Source organism: Rhinoraja longicauda, chromosome 3 (genome assembly GCF_053455715.1).
Source record: "Rhinoraja longicauda isolate Sanriku21f chromosome 3, sRhiLon1.1, whole genome shotgun sequence".
NCBI lineage: Eukaryota > Metazoa > Chordata > Chondrichthyes > Rajiformes > Arhynchobatidae > Rhinoraja > Rhinoraja longicauda.
Window position 1 is genome coordinate 97,147,712 of NC_135955.1, and position 17,533 is coordinate 97,165,244.

Below are 17,533 nucleotides of genomic sequence, written 5' to 3' on the forward strand. Positions count from 1 at the left end.
AATTCATCCAGTGAATCGGTCTCCACTGCCCTCTGCGGCAGAGAATTCCACAAATTCACGACTCTCTGGGTGAAAAAGTTTCTCCTCACCTCAGTCTTCCCCTTTACTCTTAGACTGTGTGGCCCCTGGTTCTGGACTCGCCCGACATTGGGAACAATTTTTCCTGCATCTAGCTTGTCCAGTCCTTTTATTGCTGGAGTTCTTTCGCACAGTCGTACAATAATACTTTGAGCGCGGCGAATTAAGGGGTCTTTTCTTTAACTTCACTGCTTTGCACTGTTTGAATGTTGCTGAACAGACACGTTTGTAGGAACAGTGCTTGAAGCCTTTGTCGGTACAGTTTCCACCAAAATGGTAGGATGGCAGACCCACCTATTCAAGAATTTGTTCTCGATAAACCTTGCGAATGCAGGGTCCGTGTGGTTTTGACGTTATCAAAATTGTTCAGCGACTCTGGGCATTCAGTAGCAAGTGGAATCGATGGGTTTTGTTGCGCTGGGTCTGTGCTTGTGTGATGGACTCTTTGCTTCGCGCAGCTCGGAATGACAGTGTCGCTCCCCTGTGGCGGGTCGTTGCCTTCCATCTCACCTCCAGAGGGCTCCACAAGCATCTTGTTGCAGCCGACTGTTGGCATTATCTGTTGGAAGTTCTCCATTGTGGTGTAATCGGTGACCTGCACCACAGTCGGTCTGTCCGTGAGATGGCCCTGGGGTTTCCGCTCCAGCCCGTGGTTCGGTTCGTACTCTGGCGGCCCGCCATCGATGAGGGAGCTGGTGACCTCTTCGATGGTGTGCAGGTTTTCGAGTGACTCTTGTCGCTCCATCTCAAGCAAGCTGGTGTTGAGATGTGGCGATCCAGCCGTCTGGTGACAGGAAGGAGACAACGACATGGATTCACGATTACAAAATCAACGTTGTCAGGGGACTGAAGATAGACATTTTAACTCCCCTTCCCAAGATCACCTCTGACCACAGAGGGGGGGGGGGGGGGGGCGGGCGATGCCCACGGGATCAGCCATTGGGTCATTTGAGGTGAAGATAGACACTAAACGCTGGAGTGACTCAGTGGGACAGGCAGCATTTCTGGAGAGTAGGAACGGGTGACGTTTCGGGTCGAGACCCTTCTTCTGAGTTGGTGTGTCCCATTCACAATGGGTATTCCATTCACAATGGGTATTCCATTCACAATGGGTATTCCATTCACAATGGGTATTCCATTCACAATGTTCTCAGCTGATCGAACGATGTTCTCGGCTGATCGTTCGATCAGCTGGGAAAAACATAGAAACATAGAAAATAGGTGCAGGAGTAGGCCATTCGGCCCCTCGAGCCAGCACCGCCATTCAATATGATCATGGCTGATCATCCAACTCGGTATCCCGTACCTGCCTTCTCTCCATACCCCCTGATCCCTTTAGCCACAAGGGCCACATCTAACTCCCTCTTAAATATAGCCAATGAACTGGCCTCAACTACCTTCTGTGGCAGAGAATTCCACAGACTCACCACTCTCTGTGTGAAAAAAAACGTTCTCATCTCGGTCCTAAAAGATTTCCCCCTTATCCTTAAACTGTGACCCCTTGTTCTGGACTTCCCCAACATCGGGAACAATCTTCCTGCATCTAGCCTGTCCAACCCCTTAAGAAATTTTGTAAGTTTCTATAAGATCCCCCCCTCAATCTTCTAAATTCCAGCGAGTACAAGCCTAGTCTACCCAGTCTTTCTTCATATGAAAGTCCTGCCATCCCAGGAATCAATCTGGTGAACCTTCTCTGTACTCCCTCCCTCTATGAGAAGGTTGTTGGCTGCAACCTTCCCCCCTCCCATTGACGAACTGTACACTGCAAGGGCCAGGAAGCGAGCGGGCAAGATCATCTCTGACCCCCTCTCACCCTGGCCACAAACTCTTCGAAGCACTTCCCTCTGGAAGGCGACTCCGGACTGTCAAAGCAGCCACAGCCGGACATAAAAACAGCTTTTTTTCCCCACGAGTGATCGTTCTACTCAACAACCAAAAAGTCTGTAGCCTCCTTTTGCTCTGGTATTTTATTTCATTCTTTACACGTTTACACGACTAGGCTTGCATTTAGAAGGATGAGAGGGGATCTTATTGAAACGTATAAGATTATTAAGGGGTTGGACACGTTAGAGGCAGGAAACATGTTCCCAATGTTGGGGGAGTCCAGAACCAGGGGCCACAGTTTAAGAATAAGGGGTAGGCCATTTAGAACGGAGATGAGGAAAAACTTTTTCAGTCAGAGAGTTGTAAATCTGTGGAATTCTCTGCCTCAGAAGGCAGTGGAGGCCAATTCTCTGAATGCATTCAAGAGAGAGCTAGATAGAGCTCTTAAGGATAGCGGAGTCAGGGGCTACGGGGAGAAGGCAGGAACGGGGTACTGATTGAGAATGATCAGCCATGATTACATTGAATGGCGGTGCTGGCTCGAAGGGCTGAATGGCCTCCTCCTGCACCTATTGTCTAAATTATAAAGTTTTATTCTTAATTGTTTACTGTATGTCGTGTTGTTACTTGGGAGCAAAGCACCAAGGCAAATTCCTTGTATGTCTATAAATATGACTAATAAAATTTATTCAATTCAATTCCCACACTGCCCTTTCTGTCCTGGGCCTCCTCCATTGTCAGAGTGAGGCCCAGCGCAAATTGGAGGAACAGCACCTCATATTTCGCTTGGGCAGCTCACACGCCAGTGGCATGACTGTTGATTTCTCTAAATTCAAGTAAGCCTTGCCTCCTCTCTTTCTCCGTCCCCTACCCCCCAAGTCATTGTGCGAGCTTCATAGTCATCTTGTTGAGTCTCATTGTCTGTAACTCGTTTTCACCTGCACCACCACTTCTGTATTAACTTACAGAACAATGAAAGGCATGGATAGAGTGGATGTGGAGAGGATGTTTCCACTGGTGGGAGAATCTAGGACCAGAGGATAAACCTTCAGAATTAAAGGGCGGTCTTTTAGAAAGGAGGAGGAACATCTTTAGTCAGAGAATTGTTAATCTGTGGAACTCATTGTCACAGAGGGCTGTGGAGGCCAAGTCAGTGGATATTTTTAAGGCAGAGATAGACAAATTCTTGATTAGAACGGGTGTCAGGGGTTACGGGGAGAAGGCAGGATAATGGGATGAGGAGGCAGAGATCAGCCACGATTGAATGGCGGAGAGTAGACTCGATGGGCCGAATGGCTTAGACAATAGACAATAGGTGCAGGAGGAGGCCATTCGGCCCTTCGAGCCAGCACTGCCATTCAATGTGATCATTCCCAATCAGTACCCCGTTCCTGCCTTCTCCCCATACCCCCTGACTCCGCTATCCTTAAGAGCTCTATCCAGCTCTCTCTTCAATGCATTCAGAGAATTGGCCTCCACTGCCTTGTGGGGCAGAGAATTCCACAGATTCACAACTCTCTGACTGAAAAAGTTTTCCCTCATCTCCGTTCTAAATTCTACTCCTATAACTTGTGGACTGCTAACGTTGGCCTGTCTCCGCCTTCATCGTTACTTCTTTGCGTATATTGCATTAATTTGTTCTGACCCCATAGCAGGGCGGCACGGTAGCGCAGCGGTAGAGTTGCTGCTTTACAGCGAATGCAGCGCCGGAGACACAGGTTCGATCCTGACTACGGGTGCTGCACTGTAGGGAGTTTGTACGTTCTCCCCGTGACCTGCGTGGGTTTTCTCCGAGATCTTCGGTTTCCTCCCACACTCCAAAGACGTACAGGTATGTAGGTTAATTGGCTGGGTAAATGTAAAAATTGTCCCTAGTGGTTGTAGGATAATGTTAATGTACGGGGATCGCTGGGCGGCACGGACTTGGAGGGCCGAAAAGGCCTGTTTCCGGCTGTAGATATATGATATGATATGATAAGCCTCCACATCGTGGGGCTGGAAACTGGAATTCTCCTGAGCTAATTCTGCTACCACCATCGTCTACTGTAACAAGTGGTGGCTCCCACTGATTGTCGCCGGAAGCTTCCGCCCTTTTCAGGACGAACGATGACAGCGATGTAACATTTGAAACATGGACGACGGAGACGAAAGAAGAAAGAAGGAGATTCATTTGTTCTGTGTCTCTCGACATCGTCTGTATCTCCTGTTTGCTGTTCCCCCCCCACTCTCAGTCTGAAGGGTCTCGACCCAAAACGTCGCCTACTCCTTCTCACCAGAGATGCTGTCTGAGCCGCTGAGTTACGCCAGCTTTGTGTGTGTTGTCGATAGCCACAAAGTGCTGTGTGCGTACTCAACGATGTTTCCCTGATGTTATCACACTGCCTTCACATTTTCGTTCAATCATCAACATTGTGGTGTTGATGTCAAGATCAGCATTTGAACACTGTTTAGTGCAGGAAGGAACTGCAGGTGCTGGTTTACACCAAAGATAGACACAGAAACACTGGAGTAACTCAGCGGGACAGGCAGCATCTCTGGAGAGAAGGAACGGGCGACGTTTCGGGTCGAGACTCTTTCTTCAGACTGAGAGTCAGGGGAGAGGGAAACTCGAGGTATGAAAAGGTTCAGAACAAATCAGAGCCGGCGCCGAAGACCAAGGAAGGGTGGAGCCCACAATGGTCCATTGTTGGCTGTGGAAGTGGTGACAATGAAGGCTGTAGTTTTGTGTAGTTTAGAGGAAACATGCCCTTAGACCCAGCGAGTCCGCACCGATCAGCGACCCCTGCTATCCTACACACACTAGGGACAATTTACAATGTTTACTGAAGCCAATTAACATACAAACCTGTAAGTGTTTGGAGTGTGTGAGGAAACCAGAGCACACGGAGAAAACCCAAGCGGTCACGGGGAGAACGTACAAACTCCGTACATACAACACTCGTAGTCAGGATCAAACCTGGGTCTCTGGCGCTGTAAGGCAGCAACTCTGCCACTGCGCCACCATGCCCATAGATTTAATATGGGAGGGGCAATGTTTAAAGGATGTTTATTTTACACAGAGAGTGCTTGGAACTTGCTGCCAGGGGTGGTGGTTAAGGCAGATAGTGGCATTTGAGAGACGTTTGGATAGGATATTGCAGGGAATGGAGGGGTATGGATCATGTGCAGGTAGATAAGAGTTGGTCTTGGCATTGTGTTCGACACAGACATTGTGGGTCAAAGGTAGGGGTGCCAACTTTCTCACTCCCAAATAAGGGACAAGGTGACGTCACCGCCCCGCGCCCCACGTGACCTCACCCAGCCAGCGGCCACGTGCTCCCGCTTCCCGCTCCACCAATGGCGGCCGCCCGGGCCGGGAGGCAGGTTGTTACGTAACCTCCATTAGACAGCCCCCGGGCCTACAGTGTCCGGGCCTACAGCGCCCCCCCAGGCCTACAGTGTCAATAGACAATAGACAATAGGTGCAGGAGTAGGCCATTCGGCCCCTCGAGCCAGCACCGCCATTCAATGTGATCATGGCTGATCATTCTCAATCAGTACCCCGTTCCTGCTTTCTCCGCATACCCCCTGACTCCGCTATCCTTAAGAGCTCTATCTAGCTCTCTCTTGAATGCATTCAGAGAATTGGCCTCCACTGCCTTCTGAGGCAGAGAATTCCACAGATTCACAACTCTCTGACTGAAAAAGTTTTTCCTCATCTCTGTTCTAAATGGCCTACCCCTTATTCTTAAACTGTGGCCCCTGGTTCTGGAGGTACACTGTCCGGGCCTACACTGTCCGGGCCTACACTGTCCGGGCCCACAGTGTCCGGGCGCACAGTGTCCGGGCCTACAGTGTCCGGGCCCACACTGTCCGGGCCTACACTGTCCGGGCCTACACTGTCCGGGCCCACAGTGTCCGGGCGCACAGTGTCCGGGCCTACAGTGTCTGGGCCCACAGTGTCCGGGCCGACAGTGTCCGGGACTACAGCGCCCCCTGGGCAGTTGGCCACCCTAGTCAAAGGGCCTGTTCCTGTGCAGTTCTGTTCTATGATCTATTAAAAATATACATACCATTGATGAGACTCTTCCTATTATCTGGATGGCATGACTATTTCCAGGATTCGGTATATTTGGCCAAAATATTTTCTTTATTCTAAAAGTAAAGTTTTTGCAATGTTAGATTCTTACAATAATTATGCAAGTATTGTGTTGTTTGAATGGTCATGCCCACGAGTGGGGGGAGGGGGAGGGGGGGAGGTTCAGAGATTGTAGATAGGTTCAGCCCAGGCTCTATTATTGTAGAAACAAGGAACTGCAGGTACTTTATACCAAAGAAAGACACAAAGTGCTGGAGTAACTCAGCAGGTCACCCAGCATCTCTGGAGAAAAAGGATAGGTGATGTTTCGGCTTTGTGACGTTCCCGACCCGAAACTTCACCTGTCCATGTTCTCCAGAGATGCTGCCTGGCCCGCTGAGTTACTCCAGCACTTTAGTTTAGTTTAGTTTAGAGATGCAGCGCGGAAACAGGCCCTTCGGCCCACCGGGTCCGCGCCGACCAACGATCCCCGCATATTAACACAATCCTACACCCACTAGGGACAATTTTATTTACATACACCAAGCCAATTAACCTACATACCTGTACGTCTTTGGAGCGTGGTAGGAAACCGAAGGTCTTGGAGAAATCCCACGCAGGTCACGGGGAGAACGTACAAACCCCGTACAGACGGCGCCCGTAGTCGGGATCGAACCCGGGTCTCCGGCGCTGCATTCGCTGTAAGGCAGCAACTCTACCGCTGCGCCACCGTGACACGTATACCTGTGTCTATTATTGTTTAGCTACAGGCATGGTGGCAGGGTGGCAGGGTGACGCAGCGGTCGAGTAGCTACCGTGCAGCGCCAGAGACCCGGGTTCAATCCTGACTACGGGCGCTGTCTGTGCTGAGTTTGTACCCCTTGTCCTGTGTGGGGTTTCTCCGGGTGCTCCGGTTTCTTCCCACCACTACAAAGACGTACCGGTTTGTAGGTTAATTGGCTTGGTACAAATGTAAATGGTCCCTCGTGGGTGTAGGATAATGTTAGTGTGCGGGGATCGCTGGTCGGCGCGGACCCGGTGGGCCGAAGGGCCTGCATCCGCGCTATGCCTCTAAACTAAACTACAGAATGACATTGTCACGTTTGTCCTAACTTTACTCACCTATGAACAAGAAGCGAGCAGGTCCATGTCAGGAGAAACACTAAAATGATAATTGCAACGCAAACTCCAACAGCAACTGCTACCAATTCACCTGCAGCAAAAAGGCCAAACATTACGATTTTGTAGATTTAGGATCAGTTTTATTATTGCCACGTGCGATTAAGAGCTCTGCTTTGCTCTTTAGGGGTTGGACAGGCTAGATGCAGGAAGATTGTTCCCGATGTTGGGGAAGTCCAGAACAAGGGGTCACAGTTTAAGGATAAGGGGGAAGTCTTTTAGGACCGAGATGAGAACGTTTTTTTTCACACAGAGAGTGGTGAATCTGTGGAATTCTCTGCCACAGAAGGTAGTTCTGATCAGCCATGATCACATTGAATGGCGGTGCTGGCTCGAAGGGCCGAATGGCCTACTCCTGCACCTATTGTCTATTGTCTATTGTAGTTGAGGCCAGTTCATTGGCTATATTTAAGAGGGAGTTAGATGTGGCCCTTGTGGCTAAAGGGATCAGGGGGTATGGAGAGAAGGCAGGTACGGGATACTGAGTTGGATGATCAGCCATGATCATATTGAATGGCGGTGCTGGCTCGAAGGGCCGAATGGCCTACTCCTGCACCTATTTTCTATGTTTCTATGTTTACCAACATTACCAAAGTCCTTTGTTTCCGTTCACATCGGATAATACTATACATAAATACAATCAAGCCAAACTCAAGGACAAGAGGTGGAGCAAAGGGTGCAGAATATGCACTAATGAGCCAAAACATTATGACCTGATGAGCCAAAACATTATGACCACCTGCCTAATATGCTGTTGGTCCTCCGTGTGCAGCCCCATACGCAGCAGGGTGCGATGCACTGTGTATTGTGACACATTCCTCCCGTGACCACCATTAAACTTTTCTGTGACTTGTGCCACAGTGGACCTTCTGCCGTAAGCTGAGAAGCACCTGTACCTGATTACAATCGAGCCGTCCACAGTGTGCAGGTACACGAGAGGGGAATGATGTTTAGTGCGAGGTAAAGCAACTAAGGTCTGAACAAAGGTAGTCCGAGGGTCACCGTTGGGGTAGATAGGACTGCATACTAGTTGCAGTAGGATGGTTCGACTGGAAAGCTGGAATGGGTACGGAGAAGATTTATGAGGATGATGCCAGGACTCTAGGCCCTGACCTATTGAGAGATGTTGTGCACTGCAACGGAGTTCTTTTGCTAGCATTACCAAAGTCCTTTGTTTCAAACGCCACCAGTCGGCTCTTGGTTCCTTCTCCAGCCTTGGTGAATCCTGAGATCTCCAGGGCGTAGAAGGTCTTTTGCAAAAGCCCACGGAGGGTGTAATTGGTGGTGGAAGAGTTCACTGTCACAGCTGCAACGACTGAAAGATACAATGGATTAGCAGAATGTAATATCTGGAAGAGGATGTGGTAGGCAACTGGATTGCCAAGAGAACAGAGGGCAACATTAAGGGGTTGGACACGTTAGAGGCAGGAAACATGTTCCCAATGTTGGGGGAGTCCAGAACCAGGGACCACAGTTTAAGAATAAGGGGTAGGCCATTTAGAACTGAGATGAGGAAAAACATCTGTGGAATTCTGGAGCGGCTAGGCTTGTATACACTGGAATTTAGAAGAATGAGAGGAGATCTTATCGAAACGTATAAGATTATTAAGGGGTTGGACACGTTCGAGGCAGGAAACATGTTCCCAATGTTGGGGGAGTCCAGAACCAGGGACCACAGTTTAAGAATAAGGGGTAGGCCATTTAGAACCGAGATGAGGAAAAACTTTTTCAGTCAGAGAGTTCCATATCTGTGGAATTCTCTGCCTCAGAAGGCAGTGGAGGCCAATTCTCTGGATGCATTCAAGAGAGAGCTAGATGGAGCACTTAAGGATAGCGGAGTCAGGGGGTATTGGGAGAAGGCAGGAACGGGGTAATGATTGTGAATGATCAGCCATGATCACATTGAATGGCGGTGCTGGCTCGATGGGGCGAATGGCCTCCTCCTGCACCTATTGTCTATTGTCTATAACACGGAGGCGCAGCGGAAGAGCTGTTGCCTTGCAGCCCCAGAGACCCGGGTTTGATCCTGACTTTTTCACACAGAGGATGGTGGGTGTATGGAACAGGCTGCCAGAGGAGGTTGACAGTCGAGGCTGGGACTATCCCACCGTTTAAGAAACAGTTGGACGGGTACATGGATAGGACAGGTTTGAAGGGTTATGGACCAAGTGCAGGCAAGTGGGACTAGGGTAGCTGGAACAGGATGGCCCTGCAGAGAGCAGTGCGTTTGGCAGAACGCACCATGGGAACTACACTCGCCCGCCTGCAGGACCTATACATCAGGAGGTGCAGATCCAGAGCAAGCAACGTTATGGGGGACCCCTGCCACCCCAGCAACGGACTGTTCCAGATGCTACGGTCAGGCAAACGCCTCCGCTGTCACGCTGTGAAAACGGAGAGGATGAGACGGGGTTTCTTCCCACAGGCCATCAGGACTGTCAACTTTTATAACTCCAGGGACTAAATTTTGTCTTCTCTGTATTAACTTTATTTATATGCTGTAACTGTAATTCTTTTTTGTGCTCAATCCGCAGGCATTGCCACTTTCATTTCACTGCACATCATGTATGTGTATGTGACAAATAAACTTGACTTGACTTGTTGGGCGGTGTGGGCGAGTTGGGCCGAAGGGCCTGTTTCCACACTGTATCGCTCTCTGACTCTAGTCAGGATCGAACCCGGGTCTCTGGCGCTGTGAGGCAGCAACTCTACCGCCGTGCCACCTTTGAAGTAATCTAACAACGATTGAGGATAAAATTGAGTACCAAAATGTCATTTCGTAGCATGACCTTACTTGTCAGGTTGCTGTCGGTGGAAACCCTTGAATAATAAAAGATCTTGTAGCCTTGGAGAAAGCCTTGACATTCATCTTCAGGTATGTGATCCCACCTTATGGTTGCAGAGGATTTCTGAATGTCGGTGACCGTAATATTGGTGGGGGCAACATTTGGTGCTTGAATTGAAAGAGAAAAAAAAAATGTATACATATATTTGTTTGGTGTCTTGATCTTTTGTTTTTAAATGAAGAAATGAAATTGATTATAAAATGTAAAAGATTCTGATCCACATACTTCCTTCCACTGTGTAAACATCCACGGTCCCAATGGTCTCCTCACTCAGAGTCAACTCTTTCCTCTTTTTAGCTCTTTTATGCAACATTATTCTGTATCGCTGCTTTGGATGAAATTGCCCTAAATCGTTGAAAATTAAATGGAAACATAGAAACATGGAAAATAGGTGCAGGAGGAGGCCATTCGGCCCTTCGAGGGACCAATAGACTGTAATTCCACAGGAGATCAAACAACGGAACTCAAACACAATCAGGTCACATGGGAGTGGTGGGAAAATGGCCTCCCTTTAAATCGCACATCATGAGTTTCCCCATCTTAGTTTGCAGTTTCGTTTAGTTTGGTTTAGAGATGCAGCGCGTAAAGAGGCCCCTTCGGCCCACCGAGTCCGCGCCGACCAGCGATCCCCGCACACTAACACCATCCTACACCCACTAGGGACAATTTACAATGATGCAAATCCAATTAACCTACAAACCTGGACGTCTTTGGAGTGTCGGAGGAAGCCAGAGCACCCGGAGAAAACCCACGCGGGTCACGGGGAGAACGGACAAACTTCTTAGACCACCAGGGGCTGCCGATCTCAGGTTGAAATTGATAAATGCAATAGGACATTTTAGTTTAGAGATACAGTGTGGAGACAGGCCCTTCGGCCCACCGAGTCCACGTCGACCACGATCACCCCATACACTAGTTCCATCCTTTACACCAGGGGCAATTTACAGAAGCCAATTTACCTACAATCCTGTACGTCTTTGGGATGTGGGAGGAAACCAGAGCACCCGGTGGAAACCCACGAGGTCACAGAGAGAACGTACAAACTCCGTACAGACTGCACCCATAGTCAGGATAGAAAGAGTCCCAGCCTACTCAGCCTTGCGTATAAAATGGTGAGAGGAGTAGATCAGATAGATGCACAGAGTCTCTTGCCCAGAGTAGGGGACCAGAGGACATAGGTTTAGATTTCAAGATCAATTTATTGTCAATTAAGGTACAGTGAAATTTGAGTTGCCATAATAAGCGAAAAGCAACAAGACACACAGCCACATAAAATAAAGTTTAACATAAACATCCACCACAGCGGATTCTATATTCCTCACTGTGATGGGAGGTAATAAAGTTCAATCAGCTTCCTCTTTGTTTTAAGGTGAAGGGGGAAAAGATTTAATAGGAACCTGAGGGGGTAACTTTTTCACACGAAGGGTGGTGGGTGTATGGAACGAGCTGCCGGAGGAGGTAGTTGAGGCAGGGACCATCCCAACATTTAAGATACAGTTAGACAGGTACATGGATAGGAGGGGTTTGGAGGGATATGGACCAAGCGCAGGCAGGTGGGACGAATGTAGGTTGGGCGGTGTGGGCGAGTTGAGCCGAAGTGCCTGTTTCCATGCTGGATGACTCTATGACACAAGTTGCGAATTGTGAAGCCAGAGGAGTGAATGTCGGTGGAGGGGGGGGGGGGGGGGGAGAGGGGTGAAGTAGGTGCAAGAGGAACAGAGAGAAGTCGTGGCTACTCACCCTTCAGAGTGTAATTTTGAAGTCCCTTTGGAATCACTTTTGAATGTTTAATATGCATTTCGTTTCCAGTCACTGGACCCCAGTCAATTACATATTTTGCCCTTTTTCCCTTAATTGGATTCCAACTAACGAACAGGCTGTCATTCCCAAGTGCTGTGGCTTTTATCTTGTTTCTTAGCTCTGCAGAAAGTTGAGGTTACAATGCAAGTGAGAAACAAAATCACACGATTGACAATTAATAAATGAGAAGAGGCTCGTTGATTCAAACGACGAATGAATGAATGAATATTAATATACACTGGAATTTTGAAGGATGAGAGAAGATCTTATCGAAAGGTATAAGATTATTAAGGGGTTGGACACGTTAGAGGCAGGAAACATGTTCCCAATGTTGGGGGAGTCCAGAACCAGGGGCCACAGTTTAAGAATAAGGGGTAGGCCATTTAGAACTGAGATGATGAAAAACTTTTTCAGTCAGAGAGTTGTGAATCTGTGGAATTCTCTGCATCAGAGGGCAGTGGAGGCCAATTCTCTGAATGCATTCAAGAGAGAGCTAGAGGGTATGGGGAGTCAGGGGGTAAGGGGAGAAGGCAGGAACGGGGTACTGATTGAGAATGATCAGCCATGATCACATTGAATGGCGGTGCTGGCTCGAAGGGCCGAATGGCCTCCTCCTGCACCTATTGTCTATTGTCTATTTATTGGCCAAGTATGTAGACATACAAAGAATTGTGCCTTGGTGTTCCGCTCGCAAGTAACAACACGGACACATAGTAAACAATTAAGAATAAGAATAAGATCCACTCACCTATTGGGTTATAAGGCGAGATCAGTATTTCACTTGCAGGGGAATAGCTGACTGAATTGTAAGCTTGAATCCGCACTTTGAATGCTGCTTGTGAAAGCTGGAGACGATATTCCTCTTTGTCCAATTGCAAAGTGCTCTTCATATTCCTGGGTCCTGCTGGTAACCTTTCAATGGTGATGTTGTATCTTGTGTGATCGTGCCCTGATGCATTTACAGCCTAAAAGTGGAGTCGCTTTTTGAATAAGATTAAAGGCAACATTTTGGACAGCTCGGAAACAGGCACCTTTGGCCCACCGTGTCCGCGCCGACCAGCAAGTACCCGTAACACCAGCTCCGTCTAACACACTGGGGGCAACTTACAGAAGCCAGTTAAACCTACAAACTTGCATGTCTGTGGAACGTGGCCTCAGAAGGCAATGGAGGCCAATTCTCTGAATGCATTCAAGAGAGAGCTAGATAGAGCTCTTAAGGATAGCGGAGTCAGGGGGTATGGGGAGAAGGCAGGAACGGGGTACTGATTGAGAATGATCAGCCATAATCACATTGAATGGCGGTGCTGGTTCGAAGGGCCGAATGGCCTCCTCCTGCACCTATTGTCTATTGTCTATTGTCTAAACCAGGCGGCACGGCGGCAGAGTTGCTGCCTCACAGCGCCGGGGACTCAGGTTCGATCCTGACTACGGGTGCTGCCTGTACGGAGCTTGTACGTTCTCCCCGTGGCCTGCGCGGGTTTTCTCCGGGTGCTCCGGTTTCCTCCCTGTCTTCGGAGTGCGGGAGGAAACGGAAGAACCCAGGAGAAAACCCGCGCGGGTCACGGGGGAGAACGTACGAGCTCCACACGGACAAGCACCCGGCTGTCAGGATGGAACCCGGGTCTCCGGCGCTGTGAGGCAGCAACTCTACCGCTGCGCCACCGTGCCGCGCCAAATAATTGCATAAGACTCCGAAAATAAATATTGAAAATAACATACATACATACATACCTCCCAATGGATGAAAACGGAACGTCTCCCAGGGTCGGTCAGCAGCTCAGTCACTGGTGTGTGTATCTGCAGCTTGGATGTAAGTTCTGTGATAGAGCAGAAAAGGAAACGTCTTTCATTTCCATTTCTCCTTGAATTTAGAATGGAGATGAGGAAAAAAAACTCTCTGGTTGTGGTGGGGTGGTTCAGTTGATCATAGTCAAAGTAAGAAATGTTGCTGTCGGAGTGGAGACTAAAAGTGTGGAGCGATTGTGATACGTGATTGTAGATCTGCTTCTGTGGCTAGCCCGCAAATAGTCGCCTGGGTTGGCCACCATTTTAGTTTAGTTTAGAGATACAGCGCAGAAACAGGCCCTTCGGCCCACCGAGTCCGCGCCGACCAGCGATCCCCGCACATTAACACTCTCCTACACACACGAGTAACAATTTACAATCTTTACCAAGCCAATTAGCCTACAAACCTGTACGTCTCTGGAGCGTGGGAGGAAACCGAAGATCTCGGAGAAAACCCACGCAGGTCACGGGGAGAACGTACAAACTCCGTACAGACGGCGCTCGTAGTCAGGATCGAACATGAGTCCCGGCCCGGGCGGCCGCCATTGGTGGAGCGGGAGCACGTGGCCGTTGGCTGGGTGAGGTCACGTGGGGCGCAGGGCGGTGACGTCACCTTGTCCCGTATTTGGGAGTGAGAAAGTTGGCAACTCTACCTGGCATCCATTTCAGATGTCACGGCTACATACCTGGAGGGACATAGTGCATATTGCTCCACAAACTCCACAGGCCGGTGGCTGAGGTAGTTTTACAGCGGGCCTTAAATTCATAAGCTGCTGGTTGTTCCAACGCATCAATTGTTCCAGCCTGCTTAAAATTAAACTTTGGAAATAATGATACAATTAATGTTTGTGATCTTGTTCCAAAATGTACGATTACATTTTTCTATCTAATCATTTACTGTAGTTTATTATTGTCACGTGTACCGAACAACAGTGAAAAGCATTTCTCTGTGTGCTACCAAGTCAAAGAAGAGACTATATACATGATTACAATCGAGCCTTCCACCGTGCGTAGATAGAAGGTACAGAGACTATCCTTGTATACACTGGAATTTAGAAGGATGAGAGGGGATCTTATCGAAACGTATAAGATTATTAAGGGGTTGGAGACGTTAGAGGCAGGAAACATGTTCCCAATGTTGGGGGAGTCCAGAACCAGGGGCCACAGTTTAAGAATAAGGGGTAGGCCATTTAGAACTGAGATGAGGGAAAACTTTTTCAGTCAGAGAGTTGTGAATCTGTGGAATTCTCTGCCTCAGAAGGCAGTGGAGGCCAATTCTCTGAATGCATTCAAGAGAGAGCTGGATAGAGCTCTTAAGGATAGCGGAGTCAGGGGGTATGGGGAGAAGGCAGGAACGGGGTACTGATTGAGAATGATCAGCCATGATCACATTAAATGGCGGTGCTGGCTCGAAGGGCCGAATGGCCTCCTCCTGCACCTATTGTCTATTGTCTATAGGATACAATAGCTTTTGGGGAGGTCACAATCATTTACAGCAATGCAACTCCAGTGCGGATTCCGGAATGATCCGCCTGGGGTCCGAGATACCGGCCTGCAAAGTCGGCCTCGGAAGTCGGGCCATGGGAACGGATCTGCCGGATCCAGCCAGGCCGGAGTTCCAGAGTCCCGGCCACAGAGGGCAAATTCCACCCGCCGATCGGCCGCGGAAGTCCCGATGAGGTCGAGATTGCCCGCCTCGCCCGACCGAGGCACCACATCTTTGGGGGAACTTCCGGGGTGGGTAGGGGGTGGGGTTCAATTGCACTCTCGTGATTTTGTTGGAGGTATGCCAGACCACCAGTTGCCAGAAAATCAGGGGTGGACCTGCACAACAATCTCTGTCCAGAATGTACACACTTTTGATATTTCAACAGAAAACAGAATATAATGCCTGTCTTTCTTCACATTCACAGCGTTGTTCAGTCTATGCATTCAAAGCGTTATCAGTCCCATTCATTTGTGGTCGAGTCATACAGCACAGTAAAACAGGCCCTTCGGCCCAGCTCATCCATGCCGATCAATAGACAATAGGTGCAGGAGGAGGCCGTTCGGCCCTTTGAGCCAGCACCGCCATTCAATGTGATCATGGCTGATCATTCTCAATCAGTACCCCGTTCCTGCCTTCTCCCCATACCCCCTGACTCCGCTATCCTTAAGAGCTCTATCTAGCTCTCTCTTGAATGCATTCAGAGAATTGGCCTCCACTGCCTTCTGAGGCAGAGAATTCCACAGATTCACAACTCTCTGACTGAAACATACCCCAACGAAGCTGGATCTATTTGTCAGCATTTGACCCATATCCCTCTAAACCTTTCCTATCCATGTACCTGTCCACGCGTCTTTTACGTGCTGTTATAGTACTGGCCCTAACTACCTCCTTCCTCTGGCAACTCATAACCAAACTCAATGCTAGCATTTATTTCAAGAGGGCTTGAAGGGTCTCGACCCGAAACGTCACCCATTCCTTCTCTCCAGAGATGCTGCCTGACCCGCTGAGTTACTCCAGCATCGTGTGTTGAACAGGGATGTAATGCTGAGGCTCTTCAAGGCGCTGATGAGGCCGCATTTGGAATATTGTGAGCAATTTTGGGCCCACATATCTGAGGAAGGATGTGCTGGCTCTGGAGAGGGTCCAGAGGAGGTTTACAAGAATGATCCCAGGAATGAGTGGGTTAACCTATGATGAGCGTTTGTCAGCACTGGGCCTGGACTCACTGGAGTTTAGAAGGATGAGGGGGGACCTCATTGAAACGTACAGAATAGTGAAAGGCTTGGATAGAGTGGATGTGGAGAGTGTGTTCGGGAAGTGGGTCCGGGAGGCGGGATGCTACCATTTTAAGAAACATTTAGACAGCTACATGGATAGGACAGGTTTGGAGGGATATGGGCCAAACGCAGGCAGGTGGGACTAGTGGAGATGGGACATGTTGGCTGGTTTTGGGCCGAAGGGCCTGTTTGCATGCTGTGTGACTCCATGACTCTCAGTTCACTGCCTGTCAAATGTTCGGGTTCACTGCCTGTCAAATGTTCTGTTCGGTTTGTTGTTTCACAAACCCGAGAAACGTTAAAAAAATCAGATTGATTGAAAAACATCAACCATAGAGTCATACAGTGATACAGTGTGGAAACAGGCCCTTCGGCCCAACTCTGCCACACCGCCCAACAATGTCCCAGCTACACTAGTCTCACCTGCCTGTGCTTGGTCCATATCCCTCCAAATCTGTCCAATCCATGTACCTGTCCAACTGTTGCTTAAACAATGGGATAGTCCCAGCCTCAACTACCTCCTCTGGCAGCTTGTTCCATACATCCACCACCCTCTGTGTGAAAAAGTTACCCCTTGGATTCCTATTAAATCTTTTCCCCTTCACCTTGAACCTATGTCCTCTGGTCCTCGATTCCCCTACTCTGGGTAAAAGACTCTGTGCATCTACCCGATCTGTTCCTCTCATGATTTTGTACACCTCTATAAGATCTCCCCTCATCCTCCTGCGCTCCAGGGAATAGAGACCCAGTCTACTCAACCTCTCCCTGTAGCTCACACCCTCTAGTCCTGGCAACATCCTCGTAAATCTTCTCTGAACCCTTTCAAGCTTGACAATATCTTTCCTATAACATGGTGCCCAGAACTGAACACAATATTCTAAATGCGCCCTCACCAACGTCTTATACAACTGCAACATGACCTCCCAACTTCTACACTCAATACTCTGACTGATGAAGGCCAAAGTGCCAAAAGCCTTTTTGACCACCTCGTCTACCTGTGACTCGACCTACAAGGAACCATGCACCTGCACTCCTAGATCCCTCTGCTCTACAACACTACCCAGAGGGCGACCATTCACTGTGTAGGTCCTGCCCTTGTTCGACGTCCCAAAATGCAACACCTCACACTTCTCTGTATTAAATTCCATCAACCATTCCTCAGTCCACATGGCCAATGGATCCAGATCCTGCTGCAATC

At 49.0% G+C, this 17,533-nt stretch overlaps 1 protein-coding gene across 1 annotated transcript in view; it reads right to left on the reverse strand.

Moving 5' to 3' along the window:
* Positions 1 to 239: 239 nt before the first annotated feature.
* LOC144592279 (interleukin-6 receptor subunit beta) overlaps positions 240 to 17,533 on the reverse strand; it is a 157,013-nt gene continuing 139,719 nt past the window's right edge. Inside the window, exons 7-16 of the mRNA XM_078396808.1 lie at positions 14,256 to 14,388; positions 13,516 to 13,601; positions 12,533 to 12,749; positions 11,725 to 11,904; positions 10,210 to 10,329; positions 9,933 to 10,091; positions 8,301 to 8,453; positions 7,082 to 7,172; positions 5,955 to 6,036; positions 240 to 862 (exon numbers count right to left, since the gene is read on the reverse strand). Coding sequence (XP_078252934.1) covers positions 377 to 862; positions 5,955 to 6,036; positions 7,082 to 7,172; positions 8,301 to 8,453; positions 9,933 to 10,091; positions 10,210 to 10,329; positions 11,725 to 11,904; positions 12,533 to 12,749; positions 13,516 to 13,601; positions 14,256 to 14,388 — 1,707 coding nt within the window. The 3' untranslated portion in view covers positions 240 to 376. The remainder of the gene's footprint in view (positions 863 to 5,954; positions 6,037 to 7,081; positions 7,173 to 8,300; positions 8,454 to 9,932; positions 10,092 to 10,209; positions 10,330 to 11,724; positions 11,905 to 12,532; positions 12,750 to 13,515; positions 13,602 to 14,255; positions 14,389 to 17,533) is intronic.